Source organism: Musa acuminata, chromosome BXJ3-5, assembly GCF_036884655.1.
Source record: "Musa acuminata AAA Group cultivar baxijiao chromosome BXJ3-5, Cavendish_Baxijiao_AAA, whole genome shotgun sequence".
Lineage (NCBI taxonomy): Eukaryota > Viridiplantae > Streptophyta > Magnoliopsida > Zingiberales > Musaceae > Musa > Musa acuminata.
This window is the reverse complement of record NC_088353.1, coordinates 27,982,400-28,001,252: the sequence shown is the minus strand read 5'-3', so window position 1 is coordinate 28,001,252 and position 18,853 is coordinate 27,982,400. Positions and strand designations below refer to the sequence as shown.

The window sequence follows — 18,853 nt, the reverse complement described above, 5'->3', positions numbered from 1 at the left end:
CACAGCACGTAGGACAGCAACGGAAGAACAATTCCCTCCGCCTGAAACTTGTAGGACAGATTTATGGCAAACATTTATCGACTCAAATTGATATATTTTACAATGCCTCTGCTAATGAAAGGTACATCTTCTTCTTCATCTTCATGATGAAAGTTTAAAATTTTTGGACTACTCCGGTGAAGGTCAGTAAATCCAACATGATCTCAAAAAATGAAAAAGTATCCTGATGTGCAAAGTATTTTTTAATACCCTAATTAGTTTTACGTCGGAAGTAGATAATGAGTATGATTGACTTATATGAGCACGATGAGTGTACTATATAAACTTTAACTTAAACATTTTGGTCTGTAATTTAGATCAAACGGAGTTATTGACCGGTTCACTCATCAGACCCAAGATAAGAGGATCAAATTAAGAGAAAAGCACTATTTATTTATATGCTGGATTAATTGCTAAGGTAATGCAATTTCAATTAATTGGTAAAAGAAGAGAGCAATCAAGGAATGATATCTCCCTCGTCATAGCAGACAAACATCAAATATGCTTATGAGGAAACGAAAATTTGCAATTTTAGATGGATAAATCAGTAATAGATATTCCCAGCAAAAAAAAAAAAAAAAAAAAAAAAACAGGATTCTTGCTGCAATTTTAGTCATAATTGAAACTACTTAGAAAAACAGTTGGTCATGAAATAATAAGAGGCTTTACTCAAACAAATCTATTATCTTCCACAGCAACTTTAATCCCTTTTTTTTTTATATATACAGCAACTTCAATTAAGGTTTCACCTCACTGTGTCACACATTCTCCAACAATAATTGGTTGGCAACCCACGTTCTACAAAGCTCTTTAAAGACAAAAAAAGAAAAAGGTAAAGTGTGTCTAAGGATCAAAATGGAACACTAGAAATTGATCAAACCATATAATAAAACAGCTTGCAGCATTATAAAACCCCTAAGAATAAGATAATAAAACAGCTTGCAGCTTGCAGCATTACGCAACATAGACTCCACTCTCTATGTTCTAATGAGCTTTAGCTTCTCTTTCATGTGTAAGGCTGAAGCAATCCATAGCAACAATTTTATGAGGTTATCTCTAATGAGGATACAAGTCAATAAGATTTGTAGATCTAAAAAGGTCTAGTAGTTATATCTTAGGAGGAGCAACTCACAAGAGTACTACCATTAATTGTGCACTAGTACAAAAAAAATGCATATCTTGTAGGAGATGACAACAACACTTGGCTACTTCAGAGCTTGTAGGGCAAAGAAAATGAGGCCTTCTTTCATTCCTCAGATACAAGCACAGAAAGAAAAAGTGATGGATATCTAACTCGTGGGGAGAACAAGAGTTCCTTCTTGTGTCATAAATGGTGTGGCATTGGGTTGCTGCAACAGTTTGGTAATGCAGAATAAGCTAGAGAGATGGAGCTTTAACAAAACCTGCGAAGAAGAGTAATAAAATATGTAGCTTTCGATATCTCATGTGCATACCAATAAGGAGATGAAAAAAAAATCCCAACAGCATGCATGAATAGGTATTTGCCAAAAAGTCTTGAATGCCTAATTCCACACATCTCAACAAATCCATCTCTCCTCTTTGAATGCCTTGGGAAGACATATGGTTGTCACGGTAGGTTTATTCTTACAGAAATGCTTGACCTCAAGAAGCCAATGCCTAACTGCTCAGATCAAGAACATTTCTTTTATGACACATTCATGGTCTTGAAACTTCTACAGCTCTGGTTGAGCTCAAGATGCCAAAGCTCCTCAAATCAAGTACAACCAAAGTTAAAAGAGCACCTATAATTTAGCCAATACATCATCGTGAGAACTAATCAAGCACTGTAGTCAAAGTGGGGTTTCCAAGGAATCTTAACTCCATCACCTCATCCGATCAAAGTGCTGATGTCCATGAGAGAGTCACTTTCATTGCCAAGTTTAGTTCAGCAGCATCTGCCACCGGACAAGCCATGGGGGGACAGACCAAAAAGAAGCATGAAAATGGCAGTTGTGGTCCAAAGGAAATATACAGAACTGATGAGATAGGAACAAGTTTGATGGACTCATTGTTCTGTATTCTCTCTGGCTGAAGAGATCAGGATGGCATTGGATGCCACTACCCCTTAACAGATGAAAATGGAATCCTCAGGTCTCTAATCTAGTTGAAATCCTCTGCTGCCAACACCACCGCCACCACCACCATCACCACCCATAGGCAAAGCAACCCAAAGTGGGTGGGTGCCAATCAGCCATGTGCCGTACCGAACCCAGTTGTCTTCCATTTTCCCAAAGATCACAAGTGAAGATACACACCAGACTTGTTATTATGGTTTTAGTCCACTCCAAAAGCAGAGCTCTAACTTGGTAATTTCTGAGCACAACTTGGATGAGACTTGATCCTTGCATGCATCCAATCTTTATATGGTCTACAAAAGGATACAGGAATTAGCTTGTGAAATATAAACATGAAGATCCATAAATTATCACAATCCGACCCGATGAGAAAACTCACCATGTGACGCAAAATAATCCAAAACCAAAAGGTAGCCCAATATTATGCCCTAATATGTGGCATGTGAGAACCAACTTTCTAATGTTTTCACACTGTAATGCGCCTCCGACTTCATTCATATATAATAGTCCTTTCCTAATTGAACCCTTTATCGCACCTTATCTAACCCTAATACCAATTATTGAGATCAAACATGATAGGAAAACTGGTCATTTAACTTGATGAGCCTAGAAACATATGATCTAATATACATAAGTTAACGGTTGTGAACTCATTTACCCACACGTAGAGTCACATATATCCTCTCACTTATGATGTAGAATAAAATCAGGGTGTCACAATCTCGGAGTGTCATAATAATAACAACAGTATATTCAGGTGATAACGAAAGAGAGAACTCTGAATTAGCAAGGTAAATGATTGGATCAATTTGAATGAATACAAGCAAGAACAAGACCATAACCATCATTGGCAATACAGACAAGCAAGATCAGTAAATCAGTGTAATCTTTTTAGTTGATCTTTTCCAAACAATTCTACCAATAAGAGACTATTAGTTGATGACAATTTCTGCAATACTTCACATTGAAAATGATCCGTATCAAGGGATTACACACCCATAACATACGTGGGAGGTATGGAATTGTTCCTTGTTCAGAACACATGAGCTATCTGCTCTAAGAACCACCAGTGTGACATCCAAGGCCCAAGTGATGATTATTCCGTGTCAGCAAGGCACCTATCTGAGGAGACATTGGATGTTAGCAGCAACCTTTTCATGAATGGCTAAAGAAAAGAATAATGCAAAAAAAGAAGAAGAATGAGAGGATCTGAAGTGGTGTGTCTCCTATGCATTCCCTGGTGAAAACATCCATAAAACAAAAGCATTACAGAAGGCTGAGAACAACAGCTCATGAACTTCTACACAACAGTAGCAACTAACAAAACTGAATGTAAGAACTTAAACCTTTAGAATTGTGTTTTCCATGCTTGGACATCTTCGTACTTCTTTACAGTATCCATCAAAGCTTAGCTTTGCAGTTCTTCTGAAACAATCTGAAGCTACTACAGGGGCTCAGATCTCCATCTGAACTTGAAGTACATTTCCATGCAGTTGCCAAAGCCTACAAGTGTTCTTTTCTTTGAAATTCCATTGCTGGTCTTTGGAAAAACTAAAACATTCTCACCATGCAAAATACAATGATGCACACAATACCAAGCTATGATTTTCATCAAGAATATGATGGGTCTATCAGGATGGGGGTAGAAAATCTGAAGTATGGGCTGCCAGATATCACAATATTAGTTTCAGTCGAGCAGACAACTACGTTTCATGAAATTCTACTCCTAGCAAGATTGAGAGAACATCTATGACAGATTCACAAATAGCTCCGAGCTCTTGCAGATTATTCAACAGTTATTTGCATCATCGACTACTTATATTGCCATTGTACTTGATGGAACCCAACACTCCACCAGATAGCAAGTCCCTTGGTAAGATCTTGAATTCTTGACTAAAAATCTGGATGCCACATTTAATCTGTCAGGATTTATGAAAGATAAGAATAGTCTTTCTAGAGAAAGGTTGCAGAAGGGCTTGATCACCTAGCCAAAGTCCACAAGCAAGTAGGCTTTCTCAAAGGCATCAACAGACTTACAGAATATAGCCACAAATAGAAACCATTCAGATGTAGATTTTAATATAAAAAGGGTAGGTATTGTTAATCCACTTTAGGGGGGATTACCTTGCCTATTTCCTAAAATAAACCAAAAAGAACACTGACATTCTTTAGAACTACTTGCAAACAAATTGTGTTTCGCATAAAATTTTCCCAAAAATCTTCAAATCTATACTAAAAAGGATCAAGATAAAGAAAAATATTGTATATGTTATAGCCAATAATGTAACAATTACCTCGTAATTGCATAATTTTATCCCTGAAACCTTTTATCAGAGATCAGAATGTAACTATTAAATCTGATCATAATATAATTCTGGCTACTCATATTATCCTAATAACTACAGAATGATAATATAAAATCAATTCTCAATCTAGCACCAGCTGCTTACTCGTTCGACAGTATTCTGCCCTTGTACATATCCAAGGTTCATTTCCAGCTAGTGCAATATGTTCTTCGTTATGCTTTTGACAGTATTCTGCCCTGGCACATATTCAAGGTTCATTTCCAGCTACTGCAACATGTTCTTTGTCATGATTTGAGCCAGTGCTTTTTATGCATAGACAGGTTGAGAGGTGTGTCCTTCATCATGCTTTGAGCCAGTGCTTTTTATATATAGGCAGGATGAGACGTGTGGCTATGAATCCTACCACAATTGTCAATACTGAACACCCAGGCACATATACAACCACCTAAAACACTGGCCAAGGGTACTACTAGCTGTGTACCATTTGGTGGTTTATCACCTCATGGATCTATTATCTTTCAAAGTAAATGTTACAATCGTTGCACCTAGTATTATGCAATAAGTTGTACACAAACCATGCAGTAGCTCTATGAATGTATTCCAGAGAACATTATCATAGACAGTTCTAATTTGGAAAATGCAAGACTTTAAATTTCATTGTACAAAGATAAGCCTTTACTGTGCTAGCATGATGCCTATCAATTGGCACATGTGCTATGCCAAACCAAAACAATGTAGGTTTAAACTGGTACAATCAATACCTACTAGAATGGCACATGATAACAAAGACAAATGGGCAATTAGATCCATGGGCACCTCATCATTATAACTTCCTACAAAATCCAAAAAAACTTAAATCCCACAGAAATATATACAAGCATAAAATGCAAAAGTTGAGGGGAAAAAGTTACGTTCTTTTTTATTAGAAAGAACTTGTTTGGCAACAAGGACATTGCATCTCTACTATTATAACACTAGCTACGAGGTGTCATGCTGATGAATGATGTGCCTTGAAAATTAGTATGTCATAATTTTAACTGTTGTATTCTTCATTGAACTAATAAACTTATTTTGTTGCATTAATCCAACGTCTTTAGCTGTTCCCACTACCAACTCATACGGCCTAAAGGGCCAGTTTTAACTAATTACATAATAGCATGTTAACCACAAGATATAGCTTCAAGGGCCTAAATGAAAACACAATTCCCCACAAATCTCCCAATGAATATTTAAACATAAGTCGCTAAGTAATTAATCTAAGCATAATCCGAATATGATATTGGTACATAATGAACAAAAGAATAGTAAATTATGAGTCAAAATTAACTGTTAACATCAAAGCGCGATATGACGATTGACGAATACTACATGATGCAAGATCAAGATCAATTATAAAACCCTACACAACGATCACAAATTTCACAATATTATCAAATAGTCGGCCAACACAAATTTGTGTCAACTCATTTATCTAGCTCCCAAAGGCATTAATATACCTAGATCTCTTGGTATAGGTTCGTTGACTTGACAGACATTACCTTCCAAATTGGTGTATCTCACAACTTCGTATCATGATACACCTGAATACCTACATAATTACCTGAGGTTGTCAACCATGAAACAGATAGTAAGCTATTCTTCACTTCTAGCACATGATAGACATTCTCCAACCGCACTTGATACAGGCAAAATCAAGGTAACATCAGTCTTACCAACATGTGTACTCGGAAAGATCATGAAAGTAAAAGATGATATTTTTAACCGTAAATCAATTCCAGAATTATGAAAAACAGGTTTAAATCTTTACAACCAGTACAAATATCTAACCAGGAAAGCATTTCCAACTTCTCTAAGTTTGAACACTAGTAAAAATCTGAACCTACTATACAATAGACCTCCCAATAACGCAGGAAAAATGTTATGCATCTGATGAAAGTTGACAAATTTAACGAAAAATATCTAGCAAAAACGGAATCGACATGGATTAACAAACTAAAAAAACACTTATTTTGCAACCTGTTTATACCATTGCATATATTTAGACAGGTAGCGAACACTAGAAACGAAAGCAAAAGTACTATCCACAACCAGAGGAGAATAATATGAAGTTAGTCTACAAAAGGAAGCCTGATCGATCTCTCATATATCGAGGTATTTACTCAATAGAGCCTTTGTTTGGAGAAGTTACGATCTTTGACGAGCAATTTTATGAGGTGCACAACTGAAAAGAACACTACAAAGATCAAATCATCGGAACTCTTCACGCAATCGACTTGTCTAACGATACAATAAACATGTAGAAATTGGAGAAGAGCGAACCTGGTAAATCCATACGAGGACGTGAAGCCGAACGAGTAGTCGGCATTCTCGCTCTTCCGCTCTCGTCTTCACTCGCCTCTCACCCTCCTCCATCTTCCGAGCAAACAAATTAACCCTTACTTTGATTAGATTTACACTAGAACCTAATATGGATCTTCGAATTACCGGGTTGATCCTGAGTGCGTCCGGTTTACACTCCGACCCGATAGAGGAATAGCTGTTCCCGAGATCACGGGTCTAATTTCTCGAATCCGCCTGGTTCAGATATCATGTACTCAGCCAGGCTCGGGTCTAATTAGGCCTAAAGTTATGACCGGTCCAATTCTAAGACTCGGGTCGCACCATACTTCGTGGTGCGCAGTTCTTTCGCTCCTTTCCCACCCTCGCCGCTCTTTTCCTACTCGACTGCCTCCTCCGATCGAGTCGGTGGAGAGACGTCATCGATCGCAGGTATTCTTCCGTGCGCCTGGGATCATCCTAATAATCATTCGCCGCTGCGGCCTCATCCGGTCGACCGCGTTTCTCGTCTTAATTTGGTTCTCCTCTTTTTGTGTTTGATGTTTTGTGGCAAAAAAAATCTCCTTTTTTGTTTGTATGTCTCTCTGTATCTTCGAATCGAATATACTTATTTTTTTCCTTGATGATGAGTGTCGTGATTCCGCAAATTTTGGTGGGTGGTTTTGGGGTTTTGGATTTGGTGGAGGGATCTGGTCGAATTCGTAGTGGTAGTTGCATGATCTAGGTTTACTAAGCTATTAGTGGATGCCGAGAAATTTGCTGTGATCGGGAAATGTATTAGCCTCAGTGTAATCGATGGAACCAATTCGTATTGGTGGCTTTTGCCTCCTGTACTAGCTGCCTTGGATGCTTCCTGTTGATCGCATCCTAAGGTAAAAGAGCCCTACGGTAAATCAGCAAGATTTTTGTTCGAAAAGATAATGGCGAGTCTTGTTTTGGACCCAAGTGTCTGTTCTGACATTTCAGTGCTAGTCTTGGAGGGCATAGAATAATGAAACTGGCAATGATGGCAATATCTGTGATGTTCAACTTAAATACATTATTTTTTACTTCTTATGTTATTTTGTATATTTGAAATCTTAAATTTGCATTTTTTTTATTTTGCTATTCTTTCGCACTTTTCACATCATTTGCTTTGCTTTATAAGAACTTAATTGCTTTTGAGGGACACCACCTACATCCTCAAGATGCACTTTGGGGCATTTCGTTGGCATTTAACAAGTTTTTTATCGCCAGAAATTCTTGCTGTTGTAATGTTATCTCTGGATCTTCAGTTTCTATATCTTATTCAGCTTTGCTTTATAAAGAACTGGGATGGATCAACTTATATTCATGTATCTGCAACTAACCTAACCTTGACTTTAAACTAATAATTTCTGTTCTTGGTTCTATAAACCTAGACTTGATTGTGACACTTTGTTTTTTAGCCACAGTTTATATCTGTTAAATGGATCTAATGACTTGACATGACAGTTGGATATCATCCAGTGCTTTGTGGATTTTACATTTAGATCATACGTTTTCAATATAATGACAAACTCATGTGCTTTCTCGCATGTTTCAGGATAATCAATTTGGATTGCAGAAAATGCATCCTCCTCTAACTTTGCACAGGCATCCTATGTGTGCTGAAGTATGTGCTTCTTCTTTTCTTCTTACGTCGGACGCACTTTCTTATATTATTAATATGTTGATGTTCTATCTTGATACTATGGTTTCTCTATCATTTCACTTAATTTCCTTGTTCAGTTAGTTGTATGGAGAATCACCCGATACGACATGCTTATTTCATGATTTTTAAAACTCGTCCCAAGTTATTAACTCTCTCTTCAAGCTATATAACTTGATCGTAATTAAAAGTTGACCTTTATTTGGGACTTACGTTTTTGTTGTTATTGTTATTGATTCTTTCCTCTTTCGAGATTTTTGTGATTGGACATGCCTTTTGCTTTGCAAATTAGATTGAGATTCAGTTTTTTTGTTGTTCGTCCAGATTATTGAGGAGTTCCAGAAGTGTCATGCAGACCATCCAATTGGAAAGTTTTTCGGGGAATGCACTGAACTAAAGATAAAGCTTGACCGATGCTTTCGACAAGAGGTGATTTTTTTTCAGATTTTTTTCCTTGATTTTTCAAACTTGTCTAGAAATATATTTGATGTTTGTAATTCTTTCCCTTTTTACTGTGTTATGGTTTCATGTTGCTCTTGTTTCATTTCCTTCTATGTCACTGTGTTCTTTGGATAGAAAGCTGTGAAGCGGAAGGCTAACTTCGAGGAAAGCAAAAAATTCAAGGAAAGATTGCAGGCCTACAGAAAAGAGACGGCACAGAAAGACATATAGGGATATCCGTTGCATGGATCTCTGGGAGATGAACAATTATGTACACCGCCTAATAAGTCTAAATTGTGAACGACATGCATCTCCTGGTTTGACTTGAGCCATTAATATACAGTTTTGCATCAAATGGCCTGCACCGTCCTGTGGCACTGGAATTAATATAATTTGTTGTTTTATATTTTTAATGTACTATGATAACTAGTATAATGCTTAATGATATTTATCCAGCTCTTCTTCTTCTTCTTCTTCTTCTTCTTCTTCTTCTTCTTCTTCTTCTTGTAAAAAGACATGTTTTATTCACCAGTATATTGTGTACCCCAAAATGTTTAGTAAATTATGACTTGTTATTTTCTGGAACTGATGACTTTATTGTATTGCATTTGTTCTTTGGAATCTTTTATAAGTTCAACAATGATATTTTCCTTTCTCAACTTGGTTTCTAACAATCATAAGCATAACATCATTTTCTCTCTTAGAATTTGAATATAATATATAGATTATTCAAAGCTTTAAGGTTTAGTAATGTGGGATTCTGGAGTTTACAGTCCATAAGTTTTCTTTTAAATAAATACATATGTATCTAGCAAATAAACTTGTGAAAACCCTGGTTTGGATTATTTTTCTCATGAACATGTCCTAACAAAACCTTGTTTCATATAAATAAACGTCTGAAATATGTATGTAAATGCATGAAATATCATCAAACAAAAACCCAGTTTCTTGTTCTCCAGATCCAGTCAAATATGAATTTAATCAAAAGGTGTATGCATTGCTGCAGTTGCAAATCGAGAAGATGGCATGCAGCCCCTGTTGCCTCCTTCCCCTTCATCCAACATACAAATGAAGCATTTCTACCGACTGCTAGCAGGATATTTCTTTGATCAATGTATATACAGTTTTTTTCTTAAAACAAAAACATATATATATATATATATATATATACATACACATACATATATACATACATATATATATATATACATACATATATATATATATACATATATATATATATATATATATATATATATATATATATACATATATATATATACACACACACACACACACACATATATATATACACACACACACATATATATATATATATACACACACACACACACACATATATATATATATATATATATATATATACATATACACACACACACACACACACACACACACACACACATATATATATATATATATATATATATATTACGATAGACAATTTGCCTACATAATTTTCCACATCATCTTCCAAGCTTTTAAACATATGTGTAACAACTCAAGATGTAAAATAATTCTCTTGGGTGAAAATTACCTTTCTTTTATCATAATATCTTGTTTCATAATGTACATGTGTATCAAAGTCACCACCTAAATCTACTGCCACTATCATTTCTATGGCGGCCAAGTAAGGCTATTATTACAACTGGTTCTCAAAATTTCGTCTTGACTTTGTCGATGCGTGATTTGCGAACTGCTTGTTGGATCTGCCTCTCGTGCTCTTTGAGCATATCTTCGATGTTTCCACCTGGGGGCATCAAAGGACCCGAGTAATGGATTCGTCTAATTCGAGTTCCATATCCCTGTAATTTAGTCAAAACATGCAAATGCTTTCATCAACACAGCATAACTAGCAGCAAGAAAGTTCTATGCTTGTTCATTTCAGAGGTTGAACCCCCACAATAGCTGAGTGTTGATTGCAGGGCGATGCCAGAGAACTTTGCATTGCATTAGATACTGCATATAGAAACACAGGAAGAACTAACTGGTAGCTTAGATGCAAGAATCTGTTACTGGCATAAGCATCCTTGTGACTTTGTTATTCCCTTTTACAAACACCTATCCAATTTCTTGTATTGTTCTACTAATGGTCATGGTTTGAGCGTCAAAATATTTCTCCATAGAATCATCAAGAACGGTAGTTGTGGAATGAAAAAGAATTCAATATAGTTATTCCACAACTAATCATGAATAGTTTGTCAGAGGAGAAAAACCACTTGCAATCAAACATCACTTGTAATGAAAAAGGATTCATTATTAGTTGTAGAATAACTATATGCAGTTTGGATACGTGAGTCTGCTACTGGGATAAGAATCCTTAACTTTATTCCTTCAAACACCTATGTTATTTTTTGTTTTGAGTCCCAAAAAATTCTGTGTAGAATCATCAAGAATAAGTAATGAAATTCTAGTGCAGAACAAATTGTGCAATAGTAATTTGAATGTCAAAGGAGAAGAACCACTTGCAATCAAACATCACTTGGATGAAAGCTGACTGATGATTAAATGCGGAAGAAATATTGGTAGTTTGCATGCAAGAACATGCTATTGGAATAAGCATCCTTGTAGCTTTGTTACTTCTCTTTCCAAACACCATTCCCATTCTTGTATTGTTCTACTAAGAGTAATGAAATCTAGTGCAGCTCAAATTGCACAAATGTAATTTGAATGTCAAAGGAGAAAAAACATTTGCAATTAGACATCACCTGGAATGAAAAAGGATGCATGATTAGATGTGGAAGAACTATTGGTACTTTGGATGCAAGAATCTGCTATTGGTATGAGCGTCCTTGTAACTCTATTATTCAATTTATGTTCATGCCTTGAGTCTCAAAAAGTTCTTGTGGGATCATCAAGCACGGTAGTTAGATTCAAGTGCTCAAATTGTGCAATTGCAATTTGAACTTTTGAGGAGAAAAACCAGTTGCAATTAGAACTTACTGTTGTCTGATCCTTGCCTCCTAGAGAGTCATCTTTCTTATGGGTAGAGAGTCTATCAAGTGCATGCCTTGCTGCAGGCTCAGCAAGCCGGTTATGAGTGGAGTTTGCAGTGTTTCTTGCCGCCAATGAACCTGAGATGTCAGAGAAGTCGGCAACCCCTGGCTGTGGCCTGTATGACATCTGCGTTTTCAATTGAGGACCATTTGACACCCTCACTGAACTGTATGTTCGGCTAGGCATTTGCCGGAGCTGTTCCTGGTTCCTTTTCCTGGTCCATGAGGGTCCCAGTCCATTAGGGTGCACACCAGAATGAGAGAAGCCATTTCGTGCTGTTGCTTCAGGCCCAGTTTCATCTTGTGGATTATACTTATGACTGATGCTTTTGGGATTTGCCTGAACCTGTAGCTTCTATCCAGCAAAAAAGAAAAAGCATAAAGAAGAAGAAAGAAATGTTAGCTTTGAATCCAATGGAGAGTGAACAAGAGTCCAATAACTATTTTCTTCATCAGACAAGCAGATCATGCCAACTTCATAAGATAAGTTCTCTTTTGTTATACTCTGAAGCAGCCATATCTGTGTGTTAAAACCATCAATAGTAAATCTGGAATTTAATCAGAACCTCCTCTTTTACTGTCCTCTTATGAGAATTTTGTTTCCTGAAGATTCACAGTAACACTAATCTTATTCTTTTCAGGAGCAAACTATGCCAATGGACACTCATGATAAAGCTTGACATATATAATGTTGTGAAGGACTTGACCAGAGAAGGTATAAGTTGCATTTGATTTACATCAGATCACGTTGTTAGCATAAACAAATATGAGCAAGTTCATGCATATCTTTTTGTTTATTTTCCATGCTATCACTTGGGGTGAAGTGCAGAGAGTACATACAAGCATAAAAAGAAGTTCTTTCCATATGCCTTATAATCCCAAGTTCCTAATCTTTTATGCTTAAACCAAGAATCGATGCACTTGAATATATAGGTAGATGTTGTTTTCCATCTTCTATTAGTTGGTCATGGATATCTGTTGTTTTGGAATTGTAACATATTATTGGACATCTGCAACCAAGAACAGTGTCCAACATGAACATGAAATGATGTAATTCCTTGAGGCACATTTGTTTTAATATCACTTTGTTTCTCCTTGTACTTCATAATAGAACAATTTTTAAGTACATGAAATTGCACCTGCAGGTCTATATTGGCATCTGGAGCTGGCATTGCTTTGAACTCTCGCCTTCCGGGTCTGACAGATTCACATCCACGTCCGTTGGTAACTTCTGCTCTTCGCCTGCAGAGATTTATAATGCATAATGGTAAATTAATCAACTGTCAACCAAAAAAAATTAGGTATATGTCTTGCATAAGTAAACTTGCCTCTAGAATAATTAAAACGGTTTTTAAGTAATTTGCCGGTGCAAAGTATATGATTAAATACCTCCTTGCCTCATCTTGGAGTTTAGCATCATACTCCTTGCTTGGTGGATATTTAGGCAAATTTGAGGGGTCGCAGGCAAATGGCTTGGTCAAGAAGAACTGGAAATCATGGTAACAAGATTATCCATGGAGAAAGCATATTCTATTACAAATCTATTAATCATCATCACATTAAAGGTTTTTACATCAAGAAGGTGGTAGCTAGAGCATAACTCAGAATGATCCATAGAAATGAACATATTAGCAGATGTGGTAGAAATGAACTATATATAGATCACTTTAAATCTAGTGTGATATTTACAGAAGCATATTTTGATTTTAATTCTCTGCTTGAAAGAACCTAAAGGACAAAAAGAGTTGGACATCATATCCCAGTGACCAGAAATAAGAAGCCGCAACTTACTTTGCTCTCGAGGGCTGAGACTGCAGTTCCCCGTTTTTCTGGTTCTATCGCAAGAAGAGAATCCAGGAGAGATAAAGCTGAAGGTGGAAAATCCTTGAAGATCTCAGCAAAACAGCGTCGATACTGATGTTGAGGTTTGAATACGGTTGCATGTGGCAGCTTTTCTCTCTCCCAGTACTCTTCTGATGGTGAACCACACAGCTTGAAGATCTTGTGCAGTTGTTCCACCTAAAACAGTTTGACCGTCAACATTTTGAATGAGAAATGAAACAATAGGATAAATCAGATTCCAATGAAAAATTAATCTGCATTTGGAAAAAATAAATTAAATTGTCTCCAAAAAATATCTGCCTAAAATTGAACTTTAGCCATATCAGTATGTTAAGCTTTAAAGTTGCAGAATTTTCTCTGATGAAAAATAATGCTTTTGTTACTTCAGTACCTCCTAAAAAGGAGCATACATAGGTACTCCGGATTAATATATTCACCATGTGAAATTAACAATGCTTGGCTGTCTAGCACGTCCAAGAAAGAAAATTGAGGATAAAAGAAAGGAAACAAGGACAAAGGAGGTGTTTATGATTGATTTTTCAGTTAGAATCAATGAAAAGAAAATTATGATCTCAGCAGCAATAGCATAAAAATGATATTGTTTCATTGTTAATTAATGTGTTTCTGAGAACAACACAGTAATTAGTTGTGTATCATTATAGTGCAATCTAAAATACTGTTTGGGCAAGGCAATCAAACTAATGACCATATGATTCTATCTATAATTGGATTATCCTTTTTTTCAGTAAGGTTATGATAGCACAGCCAGTATATTTAACATGTAATTATAAATGTTTAATATAATTAACTAATGCATGTCATGCTATAAGTAATTGAATATGACAAAATTTGAAATATCTTCAGAATAATATATGGCATATTCAAGGTCAAGTGGTATTTTTTGGGTAGACAAAGTCCAGTTAGCAATGCCAACAGACAAATGAGGTTTTTCTAGTCGGAAATGACAACTTTTCAGCATCACACTCTGTAAAAACATTTTAGACCTAATTGAATTTTGCAAAACATTTTAGAAAATTCTTCTGATTTCATGGTTGCTTATGCTTTTATAACATCTACTATAACGGAACAGTAATGGAAAATATAGGAACTCAACGTACCTCGGTTCTTCCGGGCATGATGGGTTTGCCAGCAAGCAACTCTGCGAGGATGCAACCAGAGCTCCACAAATCAACAGCAGCACCATACTCTGTAGCACCAAGCAGAAGCTCAGGAGGCCTATACCACAAGGTGACCACACGGCTTGTCAACTGCTGGTTCTGCTCAGGATTGAAAAATGTTGCAAGTCCAAAATCTGCTATTCTGAGTATGCCATTGTTGTCAATCAACAGATTTGAACCCTTGATATCTCGATGCAGAACACCACGCCCATGACAGTGAGCAAGACCTTCAAGTAGCTGCCTCATATAACACTTTACCTACAGTTGATATGAAGATGTTCAGAGGATACATGTTCCCAGATGTTCGCTCTAACACATATGTTAAGGTTGTGATAGAAAGTACCTGTGGTTCAGTGAACCTGAGACCAGACCTTGCTAAGAGCCCAGCAAGATCATGCTCCATGTACTCAAATACAAGATACAAGTTGCCCGACATCCGTGATGTTACTATACCTTCAAGCTTTATAACATTTGGGTGATCAAGTTTACGCAGTATATGAATTTCTCTTGCCATAAAGCGGACGCTTTCAGGATCCATGTTAACAAATCGTACTTTCTTGAGGGCAACAATTTTACCAGTCTCAAGATCACGGGCTCTGAAAACATTGCTGTAAGTTCCTTCTCCAATCTATAATGGAATGATTTCAAGTTTTCAACAATGACCACATGAGAAGGATTGTTACTATCACCACGAACTAGAATAATTTATGTTCAATTCTGAGGATCAAACCATGTGAAACAGATTTCACAACAAGAAATATACTAAAATCCCATTGGGGATTATATCTGTCGGTCTTACATTTATCTGACAACATGTTCAGCAAAAACTTTCAGATCCCTGTCCAACAAAATCGAAGATAGAAGACAAACTAAAAATGAAGTATTCAAAAAACTCATGTATTAGTTTCCTAGTCGAATTCAATCTCCATGAATTATGAGTGAGGCAAAAAAATTGTATTAAAGGATGATATTGAACAATGGTAATCCATACATAAAAAACAATTCCCCAGAAATGAGATTCTAAATAAGAAATAATTGAACAGCGGAGCATCCTGATCAAATATTCTGCTTAAAGGCTCTTTCACAAAAATTGACTGGAACCTTCATCTTGGAGGATAGAATTATCTAAAGTTTCTTGTCAATAGTAAGTTTACAATAAATAATCCATTCTAATAAACATCTTCAGAATTCTCCATCAAATCATTTTTCTTGGTTATAGTTTCAGTTTCTACAGGAAAGTTAGAAGATCCACATTTTTAATTAACAAGATTAAAATAACTTAGCACATCATTTGAGGCATCATGGTTGTAGCAGGAACTTTACTTGTCAATAGTGATTTGGCTTTACACACCATATTAGGCATCCACGTAAACCAGATAATATTTCTTTTTTTTATCTTACTTGTTTTATAAGTTATTAGATTTACTGAAGATTTCACAATTAGAATGAGTTTGATTTTTAATTCAATGGAGGGAGTCTAATAATGCCTCTACTTTCTATAATAAAAATCATGATCTAGTGGCATTATGAGAAGAATATCAACAAGTTCCAAGTACAAGGAATTCTTTGGCATAATAAACAAACTAAAAAGAAAAAATTGCTTTTAGATTATCAAACTCACTATGCATCCAATCCCCAGTTGAAGTCATTAGATCATCAATTCTCATGCTTCCCTTTGCACCAACCAAGCAAGTTGAGATAAGGTTTTACCAACATATTAAAAGAATATATCAATGAAATGTCACATCTTTCTGTAGATATTTCCATCTATATAGCACTAAAAACCAAGCATAAAAAAGAAATGCATTAGAGACATGAAGAAGAAATAGAGTCATTCAAAAGTGTAGGCAGAGTTCAAAACCCTAACCTTGTCTAATTTCTCGAACGAATCTCCTTTCCTGGGCAACCAACCACTAATAGCTTCACCGGCGACAGTCGCCAGCCAAGAAGGCCAGCCTGCTGCAGCATGCTCTCCTGCAATACCGTCGGGCACGTCGACGATCCCCAAATCATCTTCTATGTTATTTGGAACACAAATGACTCCGGAACCATCTCTATGTGCCCCAACATCCACAGTAGCCCGCCTCTGGTGCGCCCTGCCTTCCCTCGTGGAATCGAAGGTTGTGGCATCTTTCTTCTCTTCTTCATCCGAGGATGAAGAAGACGAGCTGCCGGTGTCTGCATTGTCCCGCGATTTGGATAAGAATCTTGAATTACCATGGCTTCCGCTGAGTGCGACGTTGATGATGGCAGCCACGACCTCGTCCTTCTTAGAAAGCGAGACAAGATGATTCAAGGATGTGGCTCTCTGTGTCACACCATCTTCGTCGAGGACGAGTCCTTTGGAACACAGGCAGCCCATAAGCAGAAATTTCGGACAATCTCTACCTCATTTCCATTTGCATTCATTCAGGAATTGAGATTGCAAGACCATTGAAATCCCATCAAGCAAATCTCTCCAGGAAGAAAGAAGGAACCCAGACATTCAAATGGAAAGCTCCGGTAAAACGCACCGATTTACCCTAAAACTTACAAAAAGAATCAATCTCGTTTCCGAATTCTGCAAGGAGTGTTCGATGCACCGATTTACCGGAACCAAATGTGCCGCCTTTCAGAGCTAGCCAGAAACGGGAACAAACGATCGGATCCCCACGGAGATGGAGGAACAGAAACCCCAGCCACCGACAAACCCCAGAGGAAAGCGGCCGTGGGGATCGCAGGAACCGGATCAGGATTCCACCTTGACTCGGGAATCACGAGGGGAGACGACTGATCCGTGGTTTTGTCGGATCATTCGTCGTCCATCGTCGTGCGGCGGAGCTTTCCGCACCGCAGGTGGCTCTTTTTCTTCGTTTCCGCCGTGAACAGGCCCGAGGGAAAGGCGGAGAAGACGATCAAAATAGGAAAGGAAACAAAAATCGCATAATTAGCTTCAAAACTTACCTTTTTCCCTGAAACTGTTTGACTGAAACAAACAGAGATGGCAGGTTCGATGGAACGCAACGGAAGCGGAGTGTTTGTCGGATTTCCCCGTCGCCCTCACATCTCGCCGAGCCTGTCGATTTCTTCCTGCCATCTCCCAGCCCCGATGGGTTGGACTCCTCTCTCTATCTCTATCTCTCTCTCTCTCCCTCTCTCTACTGCAGTGACGTGCGCGCCAACTAGTTTTTGTTATGTTGATCCTTCAACGTTTTAAAGGTTTATTTTATTTATATATATAAACCCTTACATCTTACATTTGTTATTTAGTTCTCCAGTTAGATCTGTTTGTTGGAGAATTCTCAATATATTATTTCACTAGGCATTAAGTTGCTAATAAAGTAACAATAACATATCATGTTACAGAATATTTTTATCTATACGGTTTTTCATGTGAAAAATCCTTTTTTTTTTCTTAGGCTTTTGTTAGATTATAATCCCATTTTTAGTTTTTTTTTATTTAGTGTCCTTAATTTTTTTAATACTTTAAATATCTTCTATCATCATTTTCATCTCACCATAGGGTCTTATCGTCTTATCATCTTTTTTTTTTCTACTCTATTACATTCTAATCACATTCGTTTCGTTTGACCACTTTGATGGTATCATCATCGTGATGAAAGGAGAAAAAGATATTGATAATGACAAATGGCATCAAAAGAATCGAAGACATCAAATGACAAAACTAAAAAATGAAGACATCAACAGACGACAGCGTAAAAAAAATATACTTTTTCGGACAAATTACCCCAAATCAAATAATAACATTGCCCTTAATATTTCTTTATATTTAAAAAGTTCTATCACTGGTTTCCAATTTTTGAATCATATGCTGAATTGTGTTAGACTTAAAAAAATAAAAGAGGTTTTTAGTAAGTTTGATTGACTTAAATTAATAAAAAAAATAGGCATAGGTTCTAATATGCAAGATTGAAAGGGATTATGGAGA

General features: G+C 36.7%; 2 protein-coding genes and 1 long non-coding RNA gene across 8 annotated transcripts; 1 reads left to right on the top strand and 2 right to left on the bottom strand.

Annotated features, from left to right (window-relative positions):
- Positions 1-1,575: 1,575 nt before the first annotated feature.
- On the bottom strand, positions 1,576-6,836 carry LOC135638617 (uncharacterized). 2 transcript variants are annotated; one of them, XR_010496679.1, is made up of 3 exons: positions 6,761-6,830; positions 3,482-3,638; positions 1,576-3,372 (listed from the first exon to the last, which is right to left on the bottom strand). It is a non-coding gene; the product is annotated as an uncharacterized LOC135638617 (long non-coding RNA). The 2 variants fall into 2 exon arrangements; XR_010496678.1 differs by having other exon boundaries at positions 3,482-6,836.
- A 230-nt stretch (positions 6,837-7,066) lies between these two features.
- Positions 7,067-9,473, top strand: LOC135637526 (uncharacterized). Of its 2 annotated transcripts, none has more exons than XM_065150095.1 (4): positions 7,067-7,210; positions 8,343-8,411; positions 8,772-8,876; positions 9,024-9,473. In XM_065150095.1, exons 1-4 carry the CDS (start codon positions 7,070-7,072, stop codon positions 9,117-9,119), a joined length of 411 nt encoding a protein of 136 aa, XP_065006167.1. In that variant the 5' UTR covers positions 7,067-7,069; the 3' UTR covers positions 9,120-9,473. The 2 variants fall into 2 exon arrangements, with proteins under 2 accessions (XP_065006167.1, XP_065006168.1); XM_065150096.1 differs by lacking the exon at positions 7,067-7,210 and adding an exon at positions 7,216-7,269.
- A 945-nt stretch (positions 9,474-10,418) lies between these two features.
- On the bottom strand, positions 10,419-18,036 carry LOC135583934 (probable serine/threonine-protein kinase At1g54610). Of its 4 annotated transcripts, XM_065151260.1 has the most exons (9): positions 17,869-18,036; positions 16,793-17,772; positions 15,269-15,553; positions 14,866-15,183; positions 13,697-13,924; positions 13,295-13,392; positions 13,045-13,147; positions 11,853-12,260; positions 10,419-10,714 (listed from the first exon to the last, which is right to left on the bottom strand). In XM_065151260.1, exons 2-9 carry the CDS (start codon positions 17,285-17,287, stop codon positions 10,565-10,567), a joined length of 2,085 nt encoding a protein of 694 aa, XP_065007332.1. In that variant the 5' UTR covers positions 17,288-17,772; positions 17,869-18,036; the 3' UTR covers positions 10,419-10,564. The 4 variants fall into 4 exon arrangements, with proteins under 4 accessions (XP_065007332.1, XP_065007335.1, XP_065007334.1 ...); XM_065151263.1 differs by lacking the exon at positions 17,869-18,036 and having other exon boundaries at positions 11,853-12,251; positions 16,793-17,846; XM_065151262.1 differs by lacking the exon at positions 17,869-18,036 and having other exon boundaries at positions 11,853-12,257; positions 16,793-17,845.
- Positions 18,037-18,853: the final 817 nt, after the last annotated feature.